The sequence below is a fragment of the Bufo bufo genome, chromosome 1 (assembly GCF_905171765.1).
Source record: "Bufo bufo chromosome 1, aBufBuf1.1, whole genome shotgun sequence".
In the NCBI taxonomy this organism is placed as follows: domain Eukaryota; kingdom Metazoa; phylum Chordata; class Amphibia; order Anura; family Bufonidae; genus Bufo; species Bufo bufo.
The window spans coordinates 170989828-171009178 of NC_053389.1; the positions used below are offsets into that span (position 1 = coordinate 170989828).

Genomic DNA, 19351 nt, shown 5'->3' on the forward strand with positions numbered 1-19351 from the left:
GGTGCAAAATTTCCACAAGGGGGAAACATTTAGGCCAGGGGCAGCCTTAGGAGAAGGACTATCCAAAATTATACCTGAATCGAGAATGAATTCTCCTTGAAAAGTAGGCATATGGCCAGTTATTGTATGAGAAGCACAGATGTGCAATGAGCAGGACCGTAGTACGGTTAGGCAAACGCCAAAATTATGCAATGGGTCCGGATATGGATATAGAAGTCTATTGTTTTTGTTCGTGACGCCAATTGTAGCGTGCGCGGGGTACAGTCTCAGGGCCCTTTAAGGTGTTGCAACTCACGTACCAGATTAGGAATGCCAGAGTGGGATAATGTCTCTGTGTAGTAGTAGGTGTAGTGTCAACGGTGTCTCCTACCTGGGTACGGCTGGACTCCTGGATCCTGGCTCACTTGCAATAAATGAGTGTTGCTAGTAGGAGTAATTTGAGGGTTTAAGTAGCAGTGAATGAGATCCAGACTTGGAATATAATTCAACTTTTCTTTACTGGAGGCAGCATTTATCCATATGAGTTACAGCAATAGTCTTGGGTCCCAGCAGGTGTTGGCAATGTATGGCAGGGATCAATATCTCTTCTGCTCCTATCATGTGCCTGGAGAATATGGCAGGAATCTATATCTTCTGCTCTGTCTATCTTCTGCTGTGTATGGGACTGACTAGCTGAGGAGGAATTTGGCTTCTCCTGGTCTCTGGATGTTACTCACAGTTATGGTTCGTCCTGAAGATCTGGAGGTGGCTGCTTGCTGGTCACCAGTTGAGGCTGAAGGGCTCAGACTAGGAATGAAGATCTTTGGTCTCAATCGAGACAAGATCCTGGTTTGGGATCCCTATTTCCTGGAGCTCCTACTTGCACAGCCTTCCCCTTGCAGGGAGAGCTGGAACACACCACATCTAAATGGTTTTTTCCCTCCCTTGCTGCAGGGCGTGCGAAACTCCACTTCCCTTAAGCAGGAGGGCAGAACAGAAATGGAATGTTCCATTCTGAATGGCCATAACATTAAAACTAATCCTACCAACGATGCCGCCACCTGCTGGCAGACCTGAAACACTACAAAGGAAATATCACATTTACAATGGTTTCAACTGCACAGTGGTGAATGACATGAGGGAAATCACATCAAATGACCGTGTTGATGCCCTTAGCAGATTGTAGCGGGGTAAAAGCGTTTAGTAACCCCACTCTGGGGTGTTACAGATGCAGCGGGAAGACCCATCTATAGCAAATGTCTTTCTGCAGTAGGTGTTGCTACAAGGGTTTAAGAGCTCAGCTCCTTTGAATAGTCCCTGGAAATATATCCTCTGGATCTTCTGGCTCGCAGTGGATATTTCACTACTATGTCACTAGGGGGTCTTTCTTTGCATGGTGCAGCAAGAGCCCTAGCGATTTCCATATGTCCTGTACCACCTGTAAAACATCAGTCCCATCTTCAGGAAGTCCCCTAATTCTGAAGTTCTCCACCCCAGGATAATTTTCTAAATCTTCTGTTTTCATTATGGTGGCTTCAAGTTGCCCCTTGAGGTCAATCACCATGTTGGAGTTTTGTTTGGCTTTCTGTATGGTGGCCCCTACCTTCTGATCTTGGGGATCAAGGTGCCTCCCAGTGTCTGATGTCACCCCTCAAGAAATTTAGTAATCGTAAAAGTAGTCTTATATAGAATATATAAGTAATGGAGTTGCTTCAAGGTCCCTCCCTGTGCTGGCTAAAGATGGTCGCCTGTGAATCACCGATACCCTAGCGTCCCGTGGGCTTTGTTAGGATGAATGCGGACCCTCCAGGGCAGTAGATGTAAATGGATCTGGAGTACCCGAGACCTGCTGCTGAATTCTGCAAGTCGGTAGTTGCAGCACAGTTCTTCCCTCTTCTTTTGCGGCTGCCTGAGACTGTTTGCAACCTCCATGGGCCATCCAGCGGGTGCCCAGATGTGCGGGGAGAGGAATGATCTAAAACAGGGGACAGCTGCTTTCATTAGCTATAGATAGCTGCGATGAAGTGAGTGGGAGTTGTGGAGCTCAACAGTCATGTGTCTGCCATCTTGGGCTGCCAGTTTATGACTTTTTTTTTATGCCAGTTTTTGTATTGGCTGCTCATGTAAAGCCAATGCATCTCCAACCAATAGAGGTGAAAAAAGAACGAAGAATAATGTCACTAGAAAAATACACCTACCATCATACATCAGCAAGTACTGATTGCTAATGGCACACTTAGAAAGTTACATTGTTCAAAAAACTCAATTTCAGATTATGGATACCAAAAAGTAAAGCATATAACAGCGTCCATGCAGGCAGAAATATTTTTATTTTATTTTTAGCACATCCCATGCATAAGTGCAACATTTTGATCCATGCGGTGGTCTTTGTCGAGCAGGACATACATCTGGGTGGGTTGAAACATTGCTTTTATGTGTGGGATTCGTCAATAAACTGCAGAGCATGTTTGCCTGCATGGATGCTCTCATGCACTTCATTTACTTCCCTGATGCATGTTCACCCAAACTTTCCTTATTGTAAGAGTTAATAACAAGGAAAGTTGTTACCTGATGATGATGATGATGATGGTGACTTATAGAGTGGATTAAATTAACATCTCAATACAAATAACCCTCTTCCTGCCTCTTCTCGTCCCACAGTGAGGGCAGCGTCATTAGTTATTACGTGTCAGAGTTTAAAGTGCCAGCATATCAGGAGGACGCCCTCGACAAAGCCATGAGTGAGCTAAAGGTGAAGACGGCCATTGCGCGGCGTATGACTCTGGCGGTGGATGCGTTTGTGGCATACCGTAAGTTGTGACGTTGGATTTCTTTACTCTTCAGCATATTTCCAATGATATATAGCAACTTCATACAGAGACTCATCTACTCACAATAACTTCCACTCGAGTCTATACCCCCTATACACTCAGTATATAGTGTCCATGCACATCACCATATATATACAAGCGAACACAACTGACTTATTACAGTGTCTACTTGAGCCGTACATGGTTGCACACAGTCTATATACTGTAAGCGTGCGTTTTCTTCATACATATATGCGTATGATCTCTATACACAGGATAAACATTAAAGGGGTCATTTATCAAACTGGTGTAAAGTAGAACTGGCTTAGTTGTCCATAGCAACCAATCAGATTTCACCTTTCATTTTCGAGTGGAGCTGTCCTCAATGAAAAGTGGAATCTGATTGGTTCCTATGGGCAACTAAGTCAGTTCTACTTTACACCAGTTTGATAAATGACCCCCTAACTACATGAATACAGCCTACACATGCATATTTGCATATTATTGCCCCACATACACTATACACATTTACTAATGGTGTACACACAAGCTAGATCTGTACAAACTTGCTTACTATTGCCACATACATGTGCACAAATACAGTCTATAAAGACATGTTATCTCTAAATACAAGTATGAACTATGTACACACTATCTACACACAAATGACATTAATATGGTGTCTATACATATCGCTGCATACGTCTACACTTGTACACTACATATATACAGACATCAACCTATACAAATACGTGCACACTATGGCCACATGTAAACACCAGGGGCTGATTTTAATTAGAAGATTCTTTTCTCCTGAATGCTAGGCCACGTGATGTCAAATGACATGGCAGCTAATCTTGTCTCTCCTTTATTCCAGAGACCGATCCGCAGATGGCGAGAATGTTCCGTGACAGTGAGTGACATTTTTCTTACGTTGAGGCTGGTATTTATTGTTGTATCTCAGTCATTACATTTATTGGATGTTATGTTTTCTTAGAAATTATTGTGATCAATAAAACGTGTTCAGTGCAGTGTCTCATACAGTTGCTTCTTTTGCGCTTTGAATATGACCACGCCATTTTGTTTTGTGTCCTCACCCACAGACCGCTGCACTTTTTTACTTCACGCCAGCCCTGGAGTTGTGACTCAGTTTTCCACCCCTGGATTTCCCAACTTTCCTTATGGACCTAATGCCAGGTGTCAATGGGCATTGCGTGGAGATGCTGGTCACATGCTACTGCTTCACTTCAAAACCTTCAAGATGGAGCCTTGCAAGGCAAACAAAGGAGACTACATTACTGTGTATGACTCTCTGACCGCCATGGAGCCGCGCATTATGGTGAAGTGAGTGCGTAAAGGAGGAACCTTAGCCCCGGAAGGGTTTTATATGAGGATTATAGGGTCATCTTTGTTTTGGGTGCTGCAGCTTCTCATTTCTGACCCCTTGGTCTTTGCAGGTTATGTGGCAGTTACCCCCCGTCCTACAACTTGACCTTCATTTCCTCACAGAATGTCATGCTGGTCACTCTGGTCACAGACAATGTGGGGAGGTATCCTGGCTTTCTGGCTGAATTTAAACAGATAGAGAAGACCACATGTAAGATCTGTTCTGCCATGTCTATCAGCCGGTTATTTTATGTATATCAAATCTTAGCAGAAGTAATAGACAAGCTGTGCCTTTTCTTCCAGTGTGCGGGGGAGTCTTAAAAGATGCCAGTGGTGAGTTCAGTACGCCCTTCTACCCAGCTCATTACCCTCCCAACAGGGAATGTATATGGGACATCCAGGTATGTGTGCCGGGTGATAAATCATAAAGATGCCCCTTATCCAGACCCATTACCCATCTCCTTCTACTTTCATGTATTTTTTTTTCCCTTCTGCAGGTTCCTGCAAACCAGCATGTGAAGATTAGATTCCTCATGTTCTACCTCTTGGAGCCCTCAGTCCCCATCACATCGTGTCCCAAGGACTACGTGGAGATCAATAATCAAAAGTAAGGCTAAAAGTGCATTTTACACCAACTGGTTCTTCATGCTGAGCCTTGTTCACATGAGATCTTTCTAATGCACAAAGTCTGCTGTAGGGGACAGCAGCCTGTTATTTTGTTCTACTGGATGAAACTATGGTTTGTGCGTTGAAGGTGACAACCTGTCAGCTGCGCTCCCTTACACTCCCTGAACCTCAAGAGCTTTAGCTGGTATAATATAATGGTAAAGCGAAATTAATGTTATAATAATTTCAGGGTTGTCAGGCCACCAGGGGATTGCTCTGCCTAGTCCTCACCATCATCCCTGTCCTCCACTTCTCCTAGATACTGTGGGGAACGATCTCCATTTGTCGTTTCCAACAACAGCAGCAGAATGATTGTGAAGTTCCGTTCTGACCAGTCGTTCACGGACACCGGCTTCTTGGCAAACTACTTAACCTACGAGCCTGATAATCGTGAGTACGGGTGTTTAAACTTACTCCAGCATCTGTAGATGTAGACTCTGGTCATGGTATATGGTTGATATGCATGCTGTTGTTTGACTCCAGCCCTCATGATCACCTCTGCTGGGGTTTCCCTGCATTGGGATCTTCACTTCTTCAGTCATTTTTCCATTCTATCACTCAGGATGTGTTTGCATGTTCCAGTTGTCACACCTACATCATGACGTCCACACCATATCCCGCTGTAACATGGGAATCGTTCGTCCCTATGGACATATATCAAATATGATGCATATTGCAGCTTGGGATTTACCGGTCTTGTCTAAAATATAGGCACTGTAAGCAGTGGCGTACATAGAGAAATAAGGGTCTTATAGCAAGGATCAAAACAGGCCCCCCACACAGGACAGGGTTTCTGCCTAAACCCTTTTCAAACACCCGTGAGCCATTTTTCCACTGCTTCACTTCCTAAAAGTTGTTCCTTTAGAGTTTAGAGGGTAGAGTCCTGACCAAGTTTTCACCTCCAGTAGAAGAGGGGATGATCCTAGCTGGGCCAGGGCCCCCTCTTGCCCTGGGCCCCATAGCAGTCACATGGTCTGCCTCGATGGTAGTTGCGCCCCTGACTGTATGACTAGACAGTCTAAATATTCACCAGATGTATGACAGTGGATCATAACTTTCTTGCCCTTTTAGGCACTTCTGTCTAACATTAGACCACATGTTGTTTAGCTTAAAATTCTGTCGCAAAATGGCGCATCTTAAACCATAGCCCTCTCCTGTAAAGTAACAACTCTTTCCTGTGAATGTGGTGTAATGAATTATTCCTTTTGGATAATTTTAAAAATATGTCTAAAATTGGAAAAGCCAAATTGCACCAAAAATGTGTCAGATTGTGTCGCAAATAATCATAGAATTCAGGTGCAGCTACAACAGTAAATGTGGCCCACTGTGTTGGTAGGCTTCCAAGTGTTGCTGGTTTCTCCTATCCATCATCACCGACTGATTTCTGTTTTCTGCAGCCTGTCCCGACCAATTCGTCTGTAAGAGCGGCCGCTGTATAGACTTGGATCGGAAGTGTGATGGATGGAATGACTGTGGAGATTCAAGCGATGAAAATTCATGCAGTGAGTATAATAGTGCTGCAGCCATGTGTCTTACACTATGCTGGAGGGGAATGATGGCCTTAGCTTCTTGCCTGTAGATGCCCTGTGTGCAGGGTCTGCCCTATAGTCGCAGTTATGTTCAGAGATTACCACCTCACAAAGTCTCCATTGTCTTCTCCTCCCTACAGCCTGCACAGCCCTGCAGTTCCGCTGCAAGACCAGCCAGCTGTGCAAACCCCGGTTTTTCCTGTGTGACGGCGTGAATGACTGCGGAGACGGCACTGATGAACTGGACTGTAGTAAGTCTCTACTATTCTGTGGTGGATATGGTCGCGGCTGTCACATGATCATCTGGTGATAACTGTTCTGTGTCTCTTTCAGAATGTCCAGACAAGTATCTAAAATGTAGAAATGGCAAATGTATACCACAGGAGCAGAAATGTGACAAAACTGATAACTGTGGGGATGGCACCGACGAGTCCGACTGTGGAGAGGGTGAGTGACAGACGGCAAATAAACTATAAATGTACAAATGATATGTGTGAGTATGCAGGGGTGCACATAGCCTTTCTACTGCCTGAGGCGAAAACTGAAAACTGGTACTTTCACACTAGCGACAAGGAACTTCGGCAGGCTGTTCCGGCGGGTGAAAAGCCTGTCTGATCCGTGCTGCTGCTAGTGCACGCATGCCCCCGGACTAGGGCTCTGGCCCTATTGACTATAATGGGGGCAAGCCGAGAGGCGGCCGGAATGAAACTACAACATGTCGTAGTTTTATTACGGCTGCCTCTCGGCATGTTTGCCGTGCAGCCACCGGAACTCCGGCCCGCCCCTATTATAGTCACTGGGGCCGGAGCTTTAGTCCGGGCGCACGCTTGCACTAGCGGCAGCACCGATCAGACAGGCTGTTCACCTGCCGAAACAACCTGCCGGAGTTCCTTGCTGCTAGTGTGAAAGTACCCTTACTGATGAGGTGGCTGTGCAGTAAGGATGGAGAGCACAGTGCTCTCCATTAAAGGGAGTCTTTCACCTAATCTGAGCGTTTTAGACCGCTCAGATCAGGTTATAGACTCTTTGATCCTCATTACAATCGTACCTTTCTCTTCTGTGTCCCTCGTCCAGATCATAAAAATAACACTTTTTAAACTTATGCAAATTATCTTCTGAAGGTGCCCAGGGGCGGCGTTACTGGGCGATGTGCCCAGAAAAACACACCTCCAGCCGGCGAACGTCACGAGCGAGACCAGAGGATGGCGGGCTGGGAACTGGCCCGCACTTGCGCACTGCTCTGCCCATTATGGGCAGAGGAACAGCCTTTCATATTCCGCATGCGCCGGCCGGCTGTCTTTAGTTGGCCGGTGCATGCGCAATATGAAAAGCTGTTCCTCTGCCAATAATGGGCAGAACAGTGCGCAGGTGCGGGCCAGTTCCCAGCCCGCCGTCCTCTGGTGCCGCTCGTGACGTTCGCCGGCTGGAGGTGTGTTTTTCTAGGCACATCGCCCAGTAACGCCGCCCCTGGGCACCTTCAGAAGATAATTTGCATACGTTTAAAAAGTGTTATTTTCATGATCTGGACGAGGGACACAGAAGAGAAAGGTACAATTATAATGAGGGTCAAAGAGTCTATAACCTGATCTGAGCGGTCTAAAACGCTCCGATTAGGTGAAAGACTCCCTTTAACATTTATTGGAGAATGTGTGCACCCTGAGAATGGAAATACCACTATAACCCCATGTGTGCTGCGATTGTGTTTGACTATTCCAGCACAAACCACGGGGGCACACAGTATTATGCCTCATTCACACGTCAGTATTTTGGTCAGTGATTTCCATCAGTGATTGTGAGCCAAAAACCAGGTGCGGTTCTAAACACAGAACAGGTGCAGATATTTCCATTACACCTCATCTCTGATTAGCCTACACCCCTTGTTTTGGCTCACAATCACAGGTGGAAATCACTGACCAAACACTGATGTGTGAATGAGGCTTAAGAAGGGAGGGTATTCTACCAGAGACATCACTGGTCCTGTCCACATGCCTGTTATATACATGAATAAGATGAAATTTCAGGCACCGCTATGGACAAGACAGACACTGTGTTCATTCTTAGCCCGCACAGTCCTTCTAATGCATCGATGTTGTGATTATTGATGCTACTGAGATGGAAATTGTCTTACGATGTCCGTGGCAATGTTCTGGATTCTTGGTGCATTGGAGCGGAAAGACTGGCACAAAACGGATCGGTTTATCGGCATATAAAAAATGACATTGCTTGTTGGTTTGTTTTTGCAGCTGTGACGACCACTTGCACAGTGAACACCTTCAAATGTGACAGTGGAGAATGCATGACCAAGCTGAACCCGGAGTGTGATGGCGTGAAGGACTGCGCTGATGGCTCAGATGAGAAGCCAATGTCCTGCAGTAAGTCCCCGTATCCACCCCAAGAGTTGGGGATTCTTTACTGCGTGTGAGGAGCTGGTGTAAGCCACACAACGTGCAAAACAAGAGGCAGCTACGCGAAACTTAATGTAGAGGCTCCATAAAAAGAAATGGTATTAGTCATACAGCTCTACATACACACATGTTATACATATTATAGGGTCGGTCTTATCAGGTCAGGTGTGTGTGTGTGTGTATATATATATGTGTGTATGTATATATATATATATTTACAGTACAGACCAAGTTTGGACACACCTTTTCTTTATTTTCATGACTATGAAAATTGTAGATTCACACTGAAGGCATCAAAACTATGAATTAACACATGTGGAATTATATACATAACAAACAAGTGTGAAACAACTTATAATATGTCATATTCTAGATTCTTCAAAGTAGCCACCTTTTGCTTTGATTACTGCTTTGCACACTCTTGGCATTCTCTTGATGAGCTTCAAGAGGTAGTCCCCTGTAGTTCACTTCAGAGGTGTTCCCTGTCAGGTTTAATAAGTGGGATTTCTTGCCTTATAAATGGGGTTGGGACCATCGGTTGCATGAAGAAGTCAGGTGGATACACAGCTGATAGTCCTACTGAATAGACTGTTAGCTGCTTTTTTCTTGCCATAATACAAATTCTAACAGTCTATTCAGTAGGACTATCAGCTGTGTATCCACCTGACTTCTCCATGCAACTGATGGTCCCAACCCCATTTATAAGGCAAGAAATCCCACTTATCAAACCTGACAGGGAACACGTCTGAAGTGAACTACAGGGGACTACCTCTTGAAGATCATCAAGAGAATGCCAAGAGTGTGCAAAGCAGTAATCAAAGCAAAATGTGGCTACTTTGAAGAACCTAGAATATGACATATTTTCAGTTGTTTCACACTTGTTTGTTATGTATATAATTCCACATGTGTTAATTCATAGTTTTGATGCCTTCATAGTCATGAAAATAAAGAAAACTCTTTGAATGAGAAGGTGTGTCCAAACTTTTGGTCTGTACTGTGTGTGTGTGTGTGTATATATGTATGTATATATGTGTGTGTGTGTGTGTGTATATATGTATGTATATATTTATTTTTGTGTGCATATGATAGTGGACAGATCTAGAATATGGTGTAATATGGGTTTAGTGTGCAGCTCTGGACAGTCTATATACATTATAGTATGCAGATCTATAGTATGATCTCTGTAGTCTGTGTGCATGTACAGATGTATAGGCTCGGACTGGCCCACCGGGGAGGCGGGGATTTCTCGGTGGGCCCCCAGTCTCCTGCGCCCGAGAAGATTTAGGAGTAATTATTTCTCCTTTTTCAGGAGAAATAATTATTGTAACCACTAGGTGGCAGTATCGCACAGTGATGCAGCCTCCAACTGGGGTACATTGTACAGGAGGCCCCGCATCTTCTAGACTTCTGGGGCTGTTGGCTGTGAAGGAGGAGAGAAGGTGTCTGCCTCCTCCTGCCCTCCCTGCTTTCAGGAAACTGTGGCTGCTGGAGAGAAGGACTCCTCTGCGGTGACAGTAGTGAGCTGTAGGAGACTGTAAGGGGGAAATAGGGGATTTGTTTATAGCAGACACAGATCTATGAATGTGTGCTGCTCTCTGCAGCGTTTAGAATGGCATTGGGGGGGACTCTGCCCTAGGTTCCACCTAATGCCTCTGCTTTAGGTGCACCCTCATAAGTGCCCCAGCTCCAGATGCCCCCACTCTAAATGCACCACTAATATTGCCTCTTCTCCAGTTACCCCTGCTCCAAGAACCCCACTATTACCCTGCCTCAGGTGACCCTAATGTCGCTGCTTCAGTTATGACCCTCCGTTTGTGCCCTTTGCTCACGTTGCTCCTCTAGCACCTTTGTTTGGGCTTTGTTAAAGATTGTGATTCTGCACAGTGCAGTATTGACACGTATGATTTACATGGCGTCAGTGATGATATTCCGTATTTACAGGCATCACTGCTGCAGTGTAAAGAGATACTAGTGGTGGAGGATTTAAAGGGGTTGTGCAATTTTTCAAGTTATCTTCTCTACACCATAGGGCATAACTATATGAATAGTGGGGTCCAACTCTGCGACCCCCACTGATCCCAGGAACGGGTCCTGTTCCCCCTTTTTATGTTGTGACAGGCTACACATACGCCCTGCTGCTCCATTCATTCTCTTTGGGACCACTGGAATTAGCCAGCGCGGTACTCCACCATCTCTGGCGACGCCATAGAGAATGGATGGAGAGGCAGGGCATATGCTCGACCTGCCACTCAGTCAAGAAGGGGGATCAGTGGGGGCTCCAGCGGTCAGACCCCCACGGATCACTTAGTTATCCCCGATCCTGTGGATAGAGCATAACTAGAAAAGTGGACACAGGTCCTTTAACAGGCGAGCATTTCTATTTCAGTTGACACATATTTTGGGCCAGATTTTAAATTTTTATTACATTTTTTATTTTTTACACCCAAAGAAAACTTTTAAGGATAGGGAATGTGAAACAGCTATGACACAACAGGTGATAAGTGTCTGGTGGGGGGTCTGACTGCTGGGACCCCCATGATCAAGGGAATGTGGTCTTAAAGTGGTTGTCTCATGTCAGTAAGTCGGATTTATCATGTAGAGAAAGTTTATACAAGCCACTTACTAATATATTGTTATTATCCATATTGCTTCCTTTGCTGGCTGGATACATTTTTCCATCACATTATACACCGCTCGTTACCATGGTTACGACCACTCTGCAATCCATCAGTGGTGATCGTGCTTGCACACTATAGGATAAAGCACTAGCTTATGTGAGCTCCCATGGTCCCGACCGCCAGAGAGGCTGACTCTTTTGCCTATAGTGTGCAAGCATGACCACCACTGCTGGATTTCAGGGTGGTCTGTAACCATGGAAACGAGCAGTGTATAATGTGATGGAAAAATGAATCCAGCCAGCAAAGGAAGCAATATGGATAATAACAGTATATTAGTAAGTTGCTCGTATTCACTTTCTCTACATGATAAATGCCACTTACTGAAGTGAGACAGCTCCTTTAAGACCCTTGTGAACCTTGGCAATAGGTCATTATGGTAGGACAACCCTTTTAAATATTCTTTGCAATCTGAGGAGGTTACGATTTGATAAATTTTATGCCAGACATTTATGCATAAAGGGGTTGTCTCACTTCAGTAAATGGCATTTATCATGTAGAGAAAGTTAATACAAGGCACTTAATAATATATTGTTATCAATGTTGCCTCCTTTCCATCACATTATACACAGCACGTATCCGTGGTTACGACCGCCATGCTTACACACTATAGGGAAAGGCTGGAAGTGCGCATAGGCCAACACCTTTTCCTATAGTGTGCAAGCACGGCCACTGCTGCTGGATTGCAGAGTGGTCAAAACCATGGATACGAGCAGTGTATAATGTGATGGAAAAGAGCCAATATGGAGAATCACAATACATTATTAAGTGCCTTGTATTAACTTTCTCTACATAATAAATGCTATTTGTTGAAGTGAGGCAGCCCCTTTAAGTGTGCTACACTTAATAGGTTTAGCCAAAAAATGTCTTGGTGCATGCAATGCATGTTTCCTATGTGTGATAGGACCTGCATGTGTCTGGTTTCTGACTTGCGTGCAGGATATCCATATATGTGTAAGGCTACTTTCACACTTGCGGGAACAGGGTCCGGCAGACTATTCCAGTGGGGGGGAACAGCCTGCCAGATCCGTGCTTGCGCTAGCCCACCGTGCCGCCTGAGGTCCTCTCCGGCCCCATTCAATATAATGGGGGCGGGCCGGAGGTCCGGCCGCAGCACGACAAACATATGCCGAGAGGCGGCTGGACAAAAACTACAGAGGACTTCCAGCAGCACGGTGGGCTAGCGTTAGCACGGATGCGGCAAGGCTGTTCCCCGCTGGAACATCCTGCCGGACCCTGCTACTGCAAGTGTGTAAGTAGCCTAAATTCTGCCACATGTATGTTTGTGCATTTTGCTGTGAATGTCTGCCATCATACTTCATCTTTACTATTTCTGTTATCACTGTAAGGGCTCATGAACACGATTGTTGGATGTTTTGCAGTCCGCAAATTGCGGATCTGCAAAACATGGATACCGGGTGTGTGCATTCCACATTATGCGGAACAGAACAGCCGGCCTCTAATAGAACAGTCCTATCCTTGTCTGTAATGTAGACAATAATAGGACATGTTCTATCATTTTGCGTAACGGCCATGCGGACATACAGACACGGAATGCACATGGAGTAATTTCCGCTTTTTGCGGCCCCATTGAAGTGGTACGGACACTGGAAAAAAAAAATAAGTTTGTGTGCAGGAGCTCTAAGGTGGGCCCCCAGAATCAGTTACACTGGTGGGCCCTAGGTACCCCAGTCCGACACTGTGCATGTATGTTATGTTTAGAACAGGTATGTCTATAGTATCATGTGTCTGATCCATGTATACAAGGCTCTGTTCAGACTTCATGTTCAGTGTATGTGCAAGGAAAGGTACCAGCACATTTCCCAAGCATATGTGTAGGTCTCTATACGCCCTCTGTATGTGAAAAGTGTCTTTTTTCTGGGATATGATACCTTTTTTGTATCTTATTTTTTTGCATAGGGCAACATATTCCTGTAGAGTGGTCTGTGTGGGAAATACTCATGTATACCTCTGACAGAAGGGAAAACGGCAAGGTGTGAACAGAGCCCGACTCTCATTTACTTTCCTTTTTCTTTCAGATTGCGGGAACCGTCCTTATAGTAGAAAGACCCGGATTGTGGGTGGTGTGAATGCTGACATTGGCGAGTGGCCCTGGCAAGTCAGTCTGCACACAAAGAAGGATGGGCACACTTGCGGAGCCTCGGTGGTCTCTCCAACCATTCTGCTGTCGGCTGCCCACTGCTTCCAGGATGCCCCGGGAGTACGGTACAGGACTTTCCCCTTGTTGAATACCATCATTTCCAGAAGCATTAGAACATGGATTGATCCTTGTGTTATCTTCTAGGTATTCTGATCCTAGCACATGGACAGCATATATGGGGGTGCATAATCAGGCCACACGAACCACAAGCTCTGATGTTGTCCAGCGCAAAATAAAAAAGATTGTGGCCCACAAAGGGTTTAATGATTTCACGTACGACAACGACATCGCTTATCTGGAACTAGAAAGTCCTATCAGCTACACAGAATTCATCCAGCCCATCTGTATCCCCGAAAGCAGCCATGTCTTCCCAGTGGGCAAATCCATATGGGTGACAGGCTGGGGGGCTCTAAGTGAAGGAGGTGAGGATTCATGGAAAACGTTTGTATCTGCGAATGTGTGTTTTTATGCAAGAGGTGTAGGGACTACATTTTAGACACCTCACAGTGCTGCATCGATCTCCTAGAAAAATCTCACATTTGATGACTGGCCTACAGGGGGCGCTCCATAACTGTAGGGCAGCAGGAGTCAACATGTCCTGCTCCAGCCCTTATATGCAGCATAATCTATACTGGGTACCCAGTTTCATTTGTACCATGCGATGTTCTGCTTTCTCTAGCAGCCACATGTCCCGTACAACTGAATAGATTGGTGTTTGTAGTATTCATCTGTTGATTATCCTGCAGGATCTGGAGCCCAAATCCTACAGAAGGCAGAAATCCGGGTCATCAATCAGACTGAATGCAACAAGCTTCTGGAAGACCAGCTCACAGCCCGCATGGTCTGTGCTGGATACGTCAGCGGCGGCATCGACGCTTGTCAGGTGAGTCCAGTTTATGTTCCTAAACTGGTACATTACCGGGGAATGGGAGATTGCTGTGTGAATCTACCCCCAAATACTGTGTAAGAGCAGTCTGGTATAAACCTGTCATTATGGAGTTTAAGAACAGCACAAGTATATCTTCTGTTCTAATACAGCTGAGGATTTGTTACAATTGTATCCAGCCTAGACAATGATTGTAGAAAACTGGAGCAATCGGCACAGAAAGAGACTTTTAGATACTTAAACTGGTACATTGTTACAAACCCCCAGATTCTGGCTGCAGGTGCTGTGACAACCTGAGTTGTTATCTGGGATTGGTGAATGCATGTGTTGTGTAGTCACTAGAGATTGCTGCTCCCCCCATTGTTGTGTTGCTTACTCGGGTGTTTGCTGATTCTTCTAGGGTGATTCTGGGGGTCCTCTGTCCAGTGTGGAGTCTAATGGGAAGGTCTACCTGGCTGGTATTGTCAGCTGGGGAGAAGGCTGCGCTCGCAGGAACAAGCCAGGAGTCTACACAAAAGTGACAGCTATGAGGGACTGGATCAAACAGAATGCAGGTCTGTAACGGCCACAGTGGACTGGAGAGGGTCACAAACTTGTTTTTAAGGTTATATAAATATATTTTTGGACTATTTCATGAAGTTTGGATGAAACTGTGACCAGTTGTGACAGTGCAGGGGGAGGGGCTGGGAACCTGGAGCCATTTGTTATCCTGCTCTTCTGCTCTGCCGCACTGGACTGAGGTCGGACACTTGTACTGGGCAGTGACAAGGATGGAGGAATCTTAACGCGGTGGTGTCGGGGAACATTGTGCCACAAATACTCCAAAATGGCGGCCTCTCCTGGCACCATTAAACTTGGTTGGATACCTGATGGGAAGGTCATGATCTGGAGCCAACAGACAGCTCAATTTTTATAACTGAAAAGGAATTTTTCATATTGGAGGCATCAACATGAAACCTCAGCTCCATGATGACGGTCACACATCGGGAAAGCTTATACCCCTATTAGAGTGGCCATGGCGGCTAGTGTGCATCAGCCACTGGTGTGTAAGCGCAGACTGTGTCTATTAAATTCTTCGCCTCTGGGATTTTATCTATTATGTCAGACATGTTTTAGTGACTTTTTATTTTATTTTTTATTTTGTCTCTGTTTTGATGCTCATCTAGTTCTGTTAGTTTTGTGTCTTTTATAACTTTTTGTAAAAATCTCCAACTTTAAATGTTCATTTTAGTAGCAAACAATCATTGATCCAGAGAAGACGCGGTTAATCATATGCGTTGTTTTTCATGGTTACAAATCTTACTCCAATTATGAATTTTCTGCAACAGTTTTTATGTTTATAAATAAACATTATTATTAAAGTTGTGTCTGTGCAGTACTGGGATCAGTGGTGGACTGGGAAGATTACCAGAGGGCCACCCAAGCCCCCCTCATGGCTGCCAGACAGCTATATAACAATCTGGACTCGCCAGTCAACTATGTACTCAGCTGGCAGCTGCAGGTGCCTTCCTGAATTTAACTATATTGCCGCCTAGGATGGTGATACAGTTGAAAACTGCAGCAGGGGACAGGATCCTGTGGCTCCCTTCTCCACAGTTCATCTCATAGGCCTCACTACATGAGCCAGTGGAACCGTACATATGGTTGCAAAGTGACATCATTGTGACCACCTGCGACAGGGGTATTGCAGGCAAGAAGAGGGTTGTAGCCTGCATAGCATACATACTATTTTGTGATTTGTGCTGGCCACGGGTGTGGTTATGGATGCATTTACTTTTTTTAATCATATTTTTGGAATACAGCTTAAAAAATTTGTAGTCCAAAGATTAATCTGCACGTCACTAGGAGACTGGAATAAAATGTAAGCAGCAAAGCTAAACCAAAAGCAGCAGCACACCTCCAGTATAAAATGTGACTACTATAACAAATGACACAAGGTAGTTAAAGGGAGCCTTTCACCAAATATGACCATTACAGACCACTCAGATCAGGTTCTCCATTACTTTACCCAGATTACTATGGTACCTTTTCATATTGCCGTCCATCGCCGATTTGCTCCAAAAAACATTTTTATACCATATGGTAATTGGGTTCTGAAGATGCCCAGGGGCGGCGTTCATGCGGCCGGTGCCCAGGCCCCTGGGCGCTTTGCTTACCAAACCCCTCCGGCCCGCCCTTGTTTAATCTGATTACCTCCTCTTCTCTGTCTGAAATCCCGCGTCCACACATTCCAGGTGCGTGCGCTGCCCATTATGGGCAGAGGAACAGGGACTTTCAATACGCATGCCCCAGCCTGCGCAACCCGATGCAGCCGGCGGAGGCACCAGATTTCAGACGGAGAGGTGGAGGTATTTAGATTAAACAAGGGCGGGCCAGAGGGGTGAAAGAGGAGGGGTTTGGTAAGCAAAGCACCCAGGGGCCTGGGCACCGGCCGCATGAATGCCGCCCCTGGGCACCTTCAGAACCTAATTACCATATGGTATAAAAGTGTTTTTTGGAGCAAATCAGCGATGGACGGCAATATGAAAGGTACGATAGTAATCTGGGTAAAGTAATGGAGAACCTGATCTGAGTGGTCTGTAATGGTCATATTCGGTGAAAGACTCCCTTAAAGTAACACTGTTATACTTTACAGAGTGAGACAGGATAAGTCGATACAGAGACATAGTCTATGAAAATGCAGCAGAACGTCTCATTACACAATGATTGAGCTTCATTAAAAGGACACTTCTGTCAGAAAAGGATTTTTTCCCATTTTTATTTTTTATAGAATTTTTTTTTAGGAAATATAAAATTACAAACAGTATAATAATATTGCAACGGTCCGTCACATAAGAACCAAGCATTTAAACCTTGTATAGTAAGAACAATAAAGGTACAAAAGAAAATGAACGTCTCCGCATCTATAAAGGTATCATATTCTTGTGAGTGTCCCAAGGTTGCCAACATTTTAGGAAATTAGTCGTCATCCACCGCTGAAGTGCCACCGAATATTCCAGGGATCTTATATCTTGTATCTGATTTATAGTTCGGAACCTGTAGGAGGTGTAGAGCTTTTCCAGTGAAGTGCAATCAAACATTTAGCTGCAGTTAGCATGTGGAGGAGCAGCCTGGCACCCCGACCCCTAATCCCTACGGATATAGATATCCAATATGAATTTGTATGAATCGTGTAACTTGTGTCCAGTACGACTTTATAATTGGGCAGGACCATACGATATGGAACAGGGAGGCTTTCCGTTGGGAGCACCGCCAGCAATCCCGGAGTTCATAGCGTGTAAAACTTCAGGTGTATGGTAAAAGAACATTAGAATCAGTACCTTCTATGTGCCCTAAAACCTGTGGAAGAAACCTGCCTTTCTGTTATTTTATGTTCTTTCTGTTCAAATAATGTTATCCTTTAATGAAACATGTGTGTATATCATCTAACACATTCAAGGATCAAATTTACATTTATACTTATTAATGACTGGAAATTTCATTTGTTTTTATATGAACAACATATGCCCATCAGTGAAGTAACTGTATAGACACAGATTTGTATAAAGCTGATGTAAACTCATGATTGCTTTGCTTTTGCATTTTTTAAATTCTGATTTAATTTTCTTTTCTTTGCGATAAATCATCGTATTACACATAAATGTATAATCAATAAAAAGATTATTACAAGAATCTTCACTTGGTTCTGCCTGTACGCCACTGAAGAGGAGCTAGAATGTGCTCTGTTCCATATGGTGTGCAGCCTGTTAGAGCAAAAAATCCCTTTAGGGGTCTCTAACTAGTGATAAAAATATACCTTTATTTAATCCATTTAAAATCTACACACAATAAGGAAACTCTAAATTATAAAAATTATCAGGGTACAGTGAGATATCAGATTTATTAGACTCTTGTCTGCTGATAGCAACTCAGGGAGCTTGTCCCATTCAGCACTTATTTCATATATATGTACCAATCGTGTGCATTAACTGAGCGTTAATTTGCACCACTTTTCCAACGGTGGGGAACAGTTATGATCAACCAATATATAGTGTTGGTAAGATATAGATTTGTAGTTTTTATTTGTGGTGAATTTTATATACCAATCGAACCAGCTGGTATACACCTATACACCTATTAGTTCCCTGCTCCCAGCATGCTCACAGTTAATGCACATGATTGGTACATATACAGTCAGGTCCATAAATATTGGGACATCGACACTATTCTAACATTTTTGGCTCTATACACCACCACAATGAATTTGAAATGAAACGAACAAGATGTGCTTCAACTGCAGACTGTCAGCTTTAATTTGAGGGTATTTACATCCAAATCAGGTGAACGGTGAAGGAATTACAACAGTTTGCATATGTGCCTCCCACTTGTTAAGGGACCAAAAGTAATGGGACAATTGGCTTCTCAGCTGTTCCATGGCCAAGTGTGTGTTATTCCCTCATTATCCCAATTACAATGAGCAGATAAAAGGTCCAGAGTTCATTTCAAGTGTGCTATTTGCATTTGGAATCTGTTGCTGTCAACTCTCAAGATGAGATCCAAAGAGCTGTCACTATCAGTGAAGCAAGGCATCATTGGGCTGAAAAAGCAAAACAAACCCATCAGAGAGATAGCAAAAACATTAGGCGTGGCCAAAAAAACTGTTTGGAACATTCTTAAAAAGAAGGAACGCATAGGTGAGCACAGCAACACCGGAAGACCATGGAAAACAACTGTGGTGGATGACTAAGAATTTTTTCCCTGGTGAAGAAAACACCCTTCACAACAGTTGGCCAGATCAAGAACACTCTCCAGGAGGTAGGTGTATGTGTGTCAAAGTCAACAATCAAGAGAAGACTTCACCAGAGTGAATACAGA

General features: G+C 44.5%; 1 protein-coding gene across 1 annotated transcript in view; it reads left to right on the forward strand.

The window, feature by feature from the left end:
- The window catches only part of ST14 (ST14 transmembrane serine protease matriptase), a 49188-nt gene extending 33321 nt beyond the window's left edge, over positions 1–15867 (forward strand). The window contains exons 5-19 of the mRNA XM_040432083.1: positions 2641–2789; positions 3667–3702; positions 3893–4133; positions 4247–4386; positions 4479–4576; positions 4673–4782; positions 5101–5231; positions 6239–6343; positions 6511–6621; positions 6704–6817; positions 8614–8742; positions 13490–13676; positions 13756–14033; positions 14358–14494; positions 14898–15867. Coding sequence (XP_040288017.1) covers positions 2641–2789; positions 3667–3702; positions 3893–4133; positions 4247–4386; positions 4479–4576; positions 4673–4782; positions 5101–5231; positions 6239–6343; positions 6511–6621; positions 6704–6817; positions 8614–8742; positions 13490–13676; positions 13756–14033; positions 14358–14494; positions 14898–15059 — 2128 coding nt within the window. The 3' untranslated portion in view covers positions 15060–15867. The remainder of the gene's footprint in view (positions 1–2640; positions 2790–3666; positions 3703–3892; positions 4134–4246; positions 4387–4478; positions 4577–4672; positions 4783–5100; positions 5232–6238; positions 6344–6510; positions 6622–6703; positions 6818–8613; positions 8743–13489; positions 13677–13755; positions 14034–14357; positions 14495–14897) is intronic.
- Positions 15868–19351: the final 3484 nt, after the last annotated feature.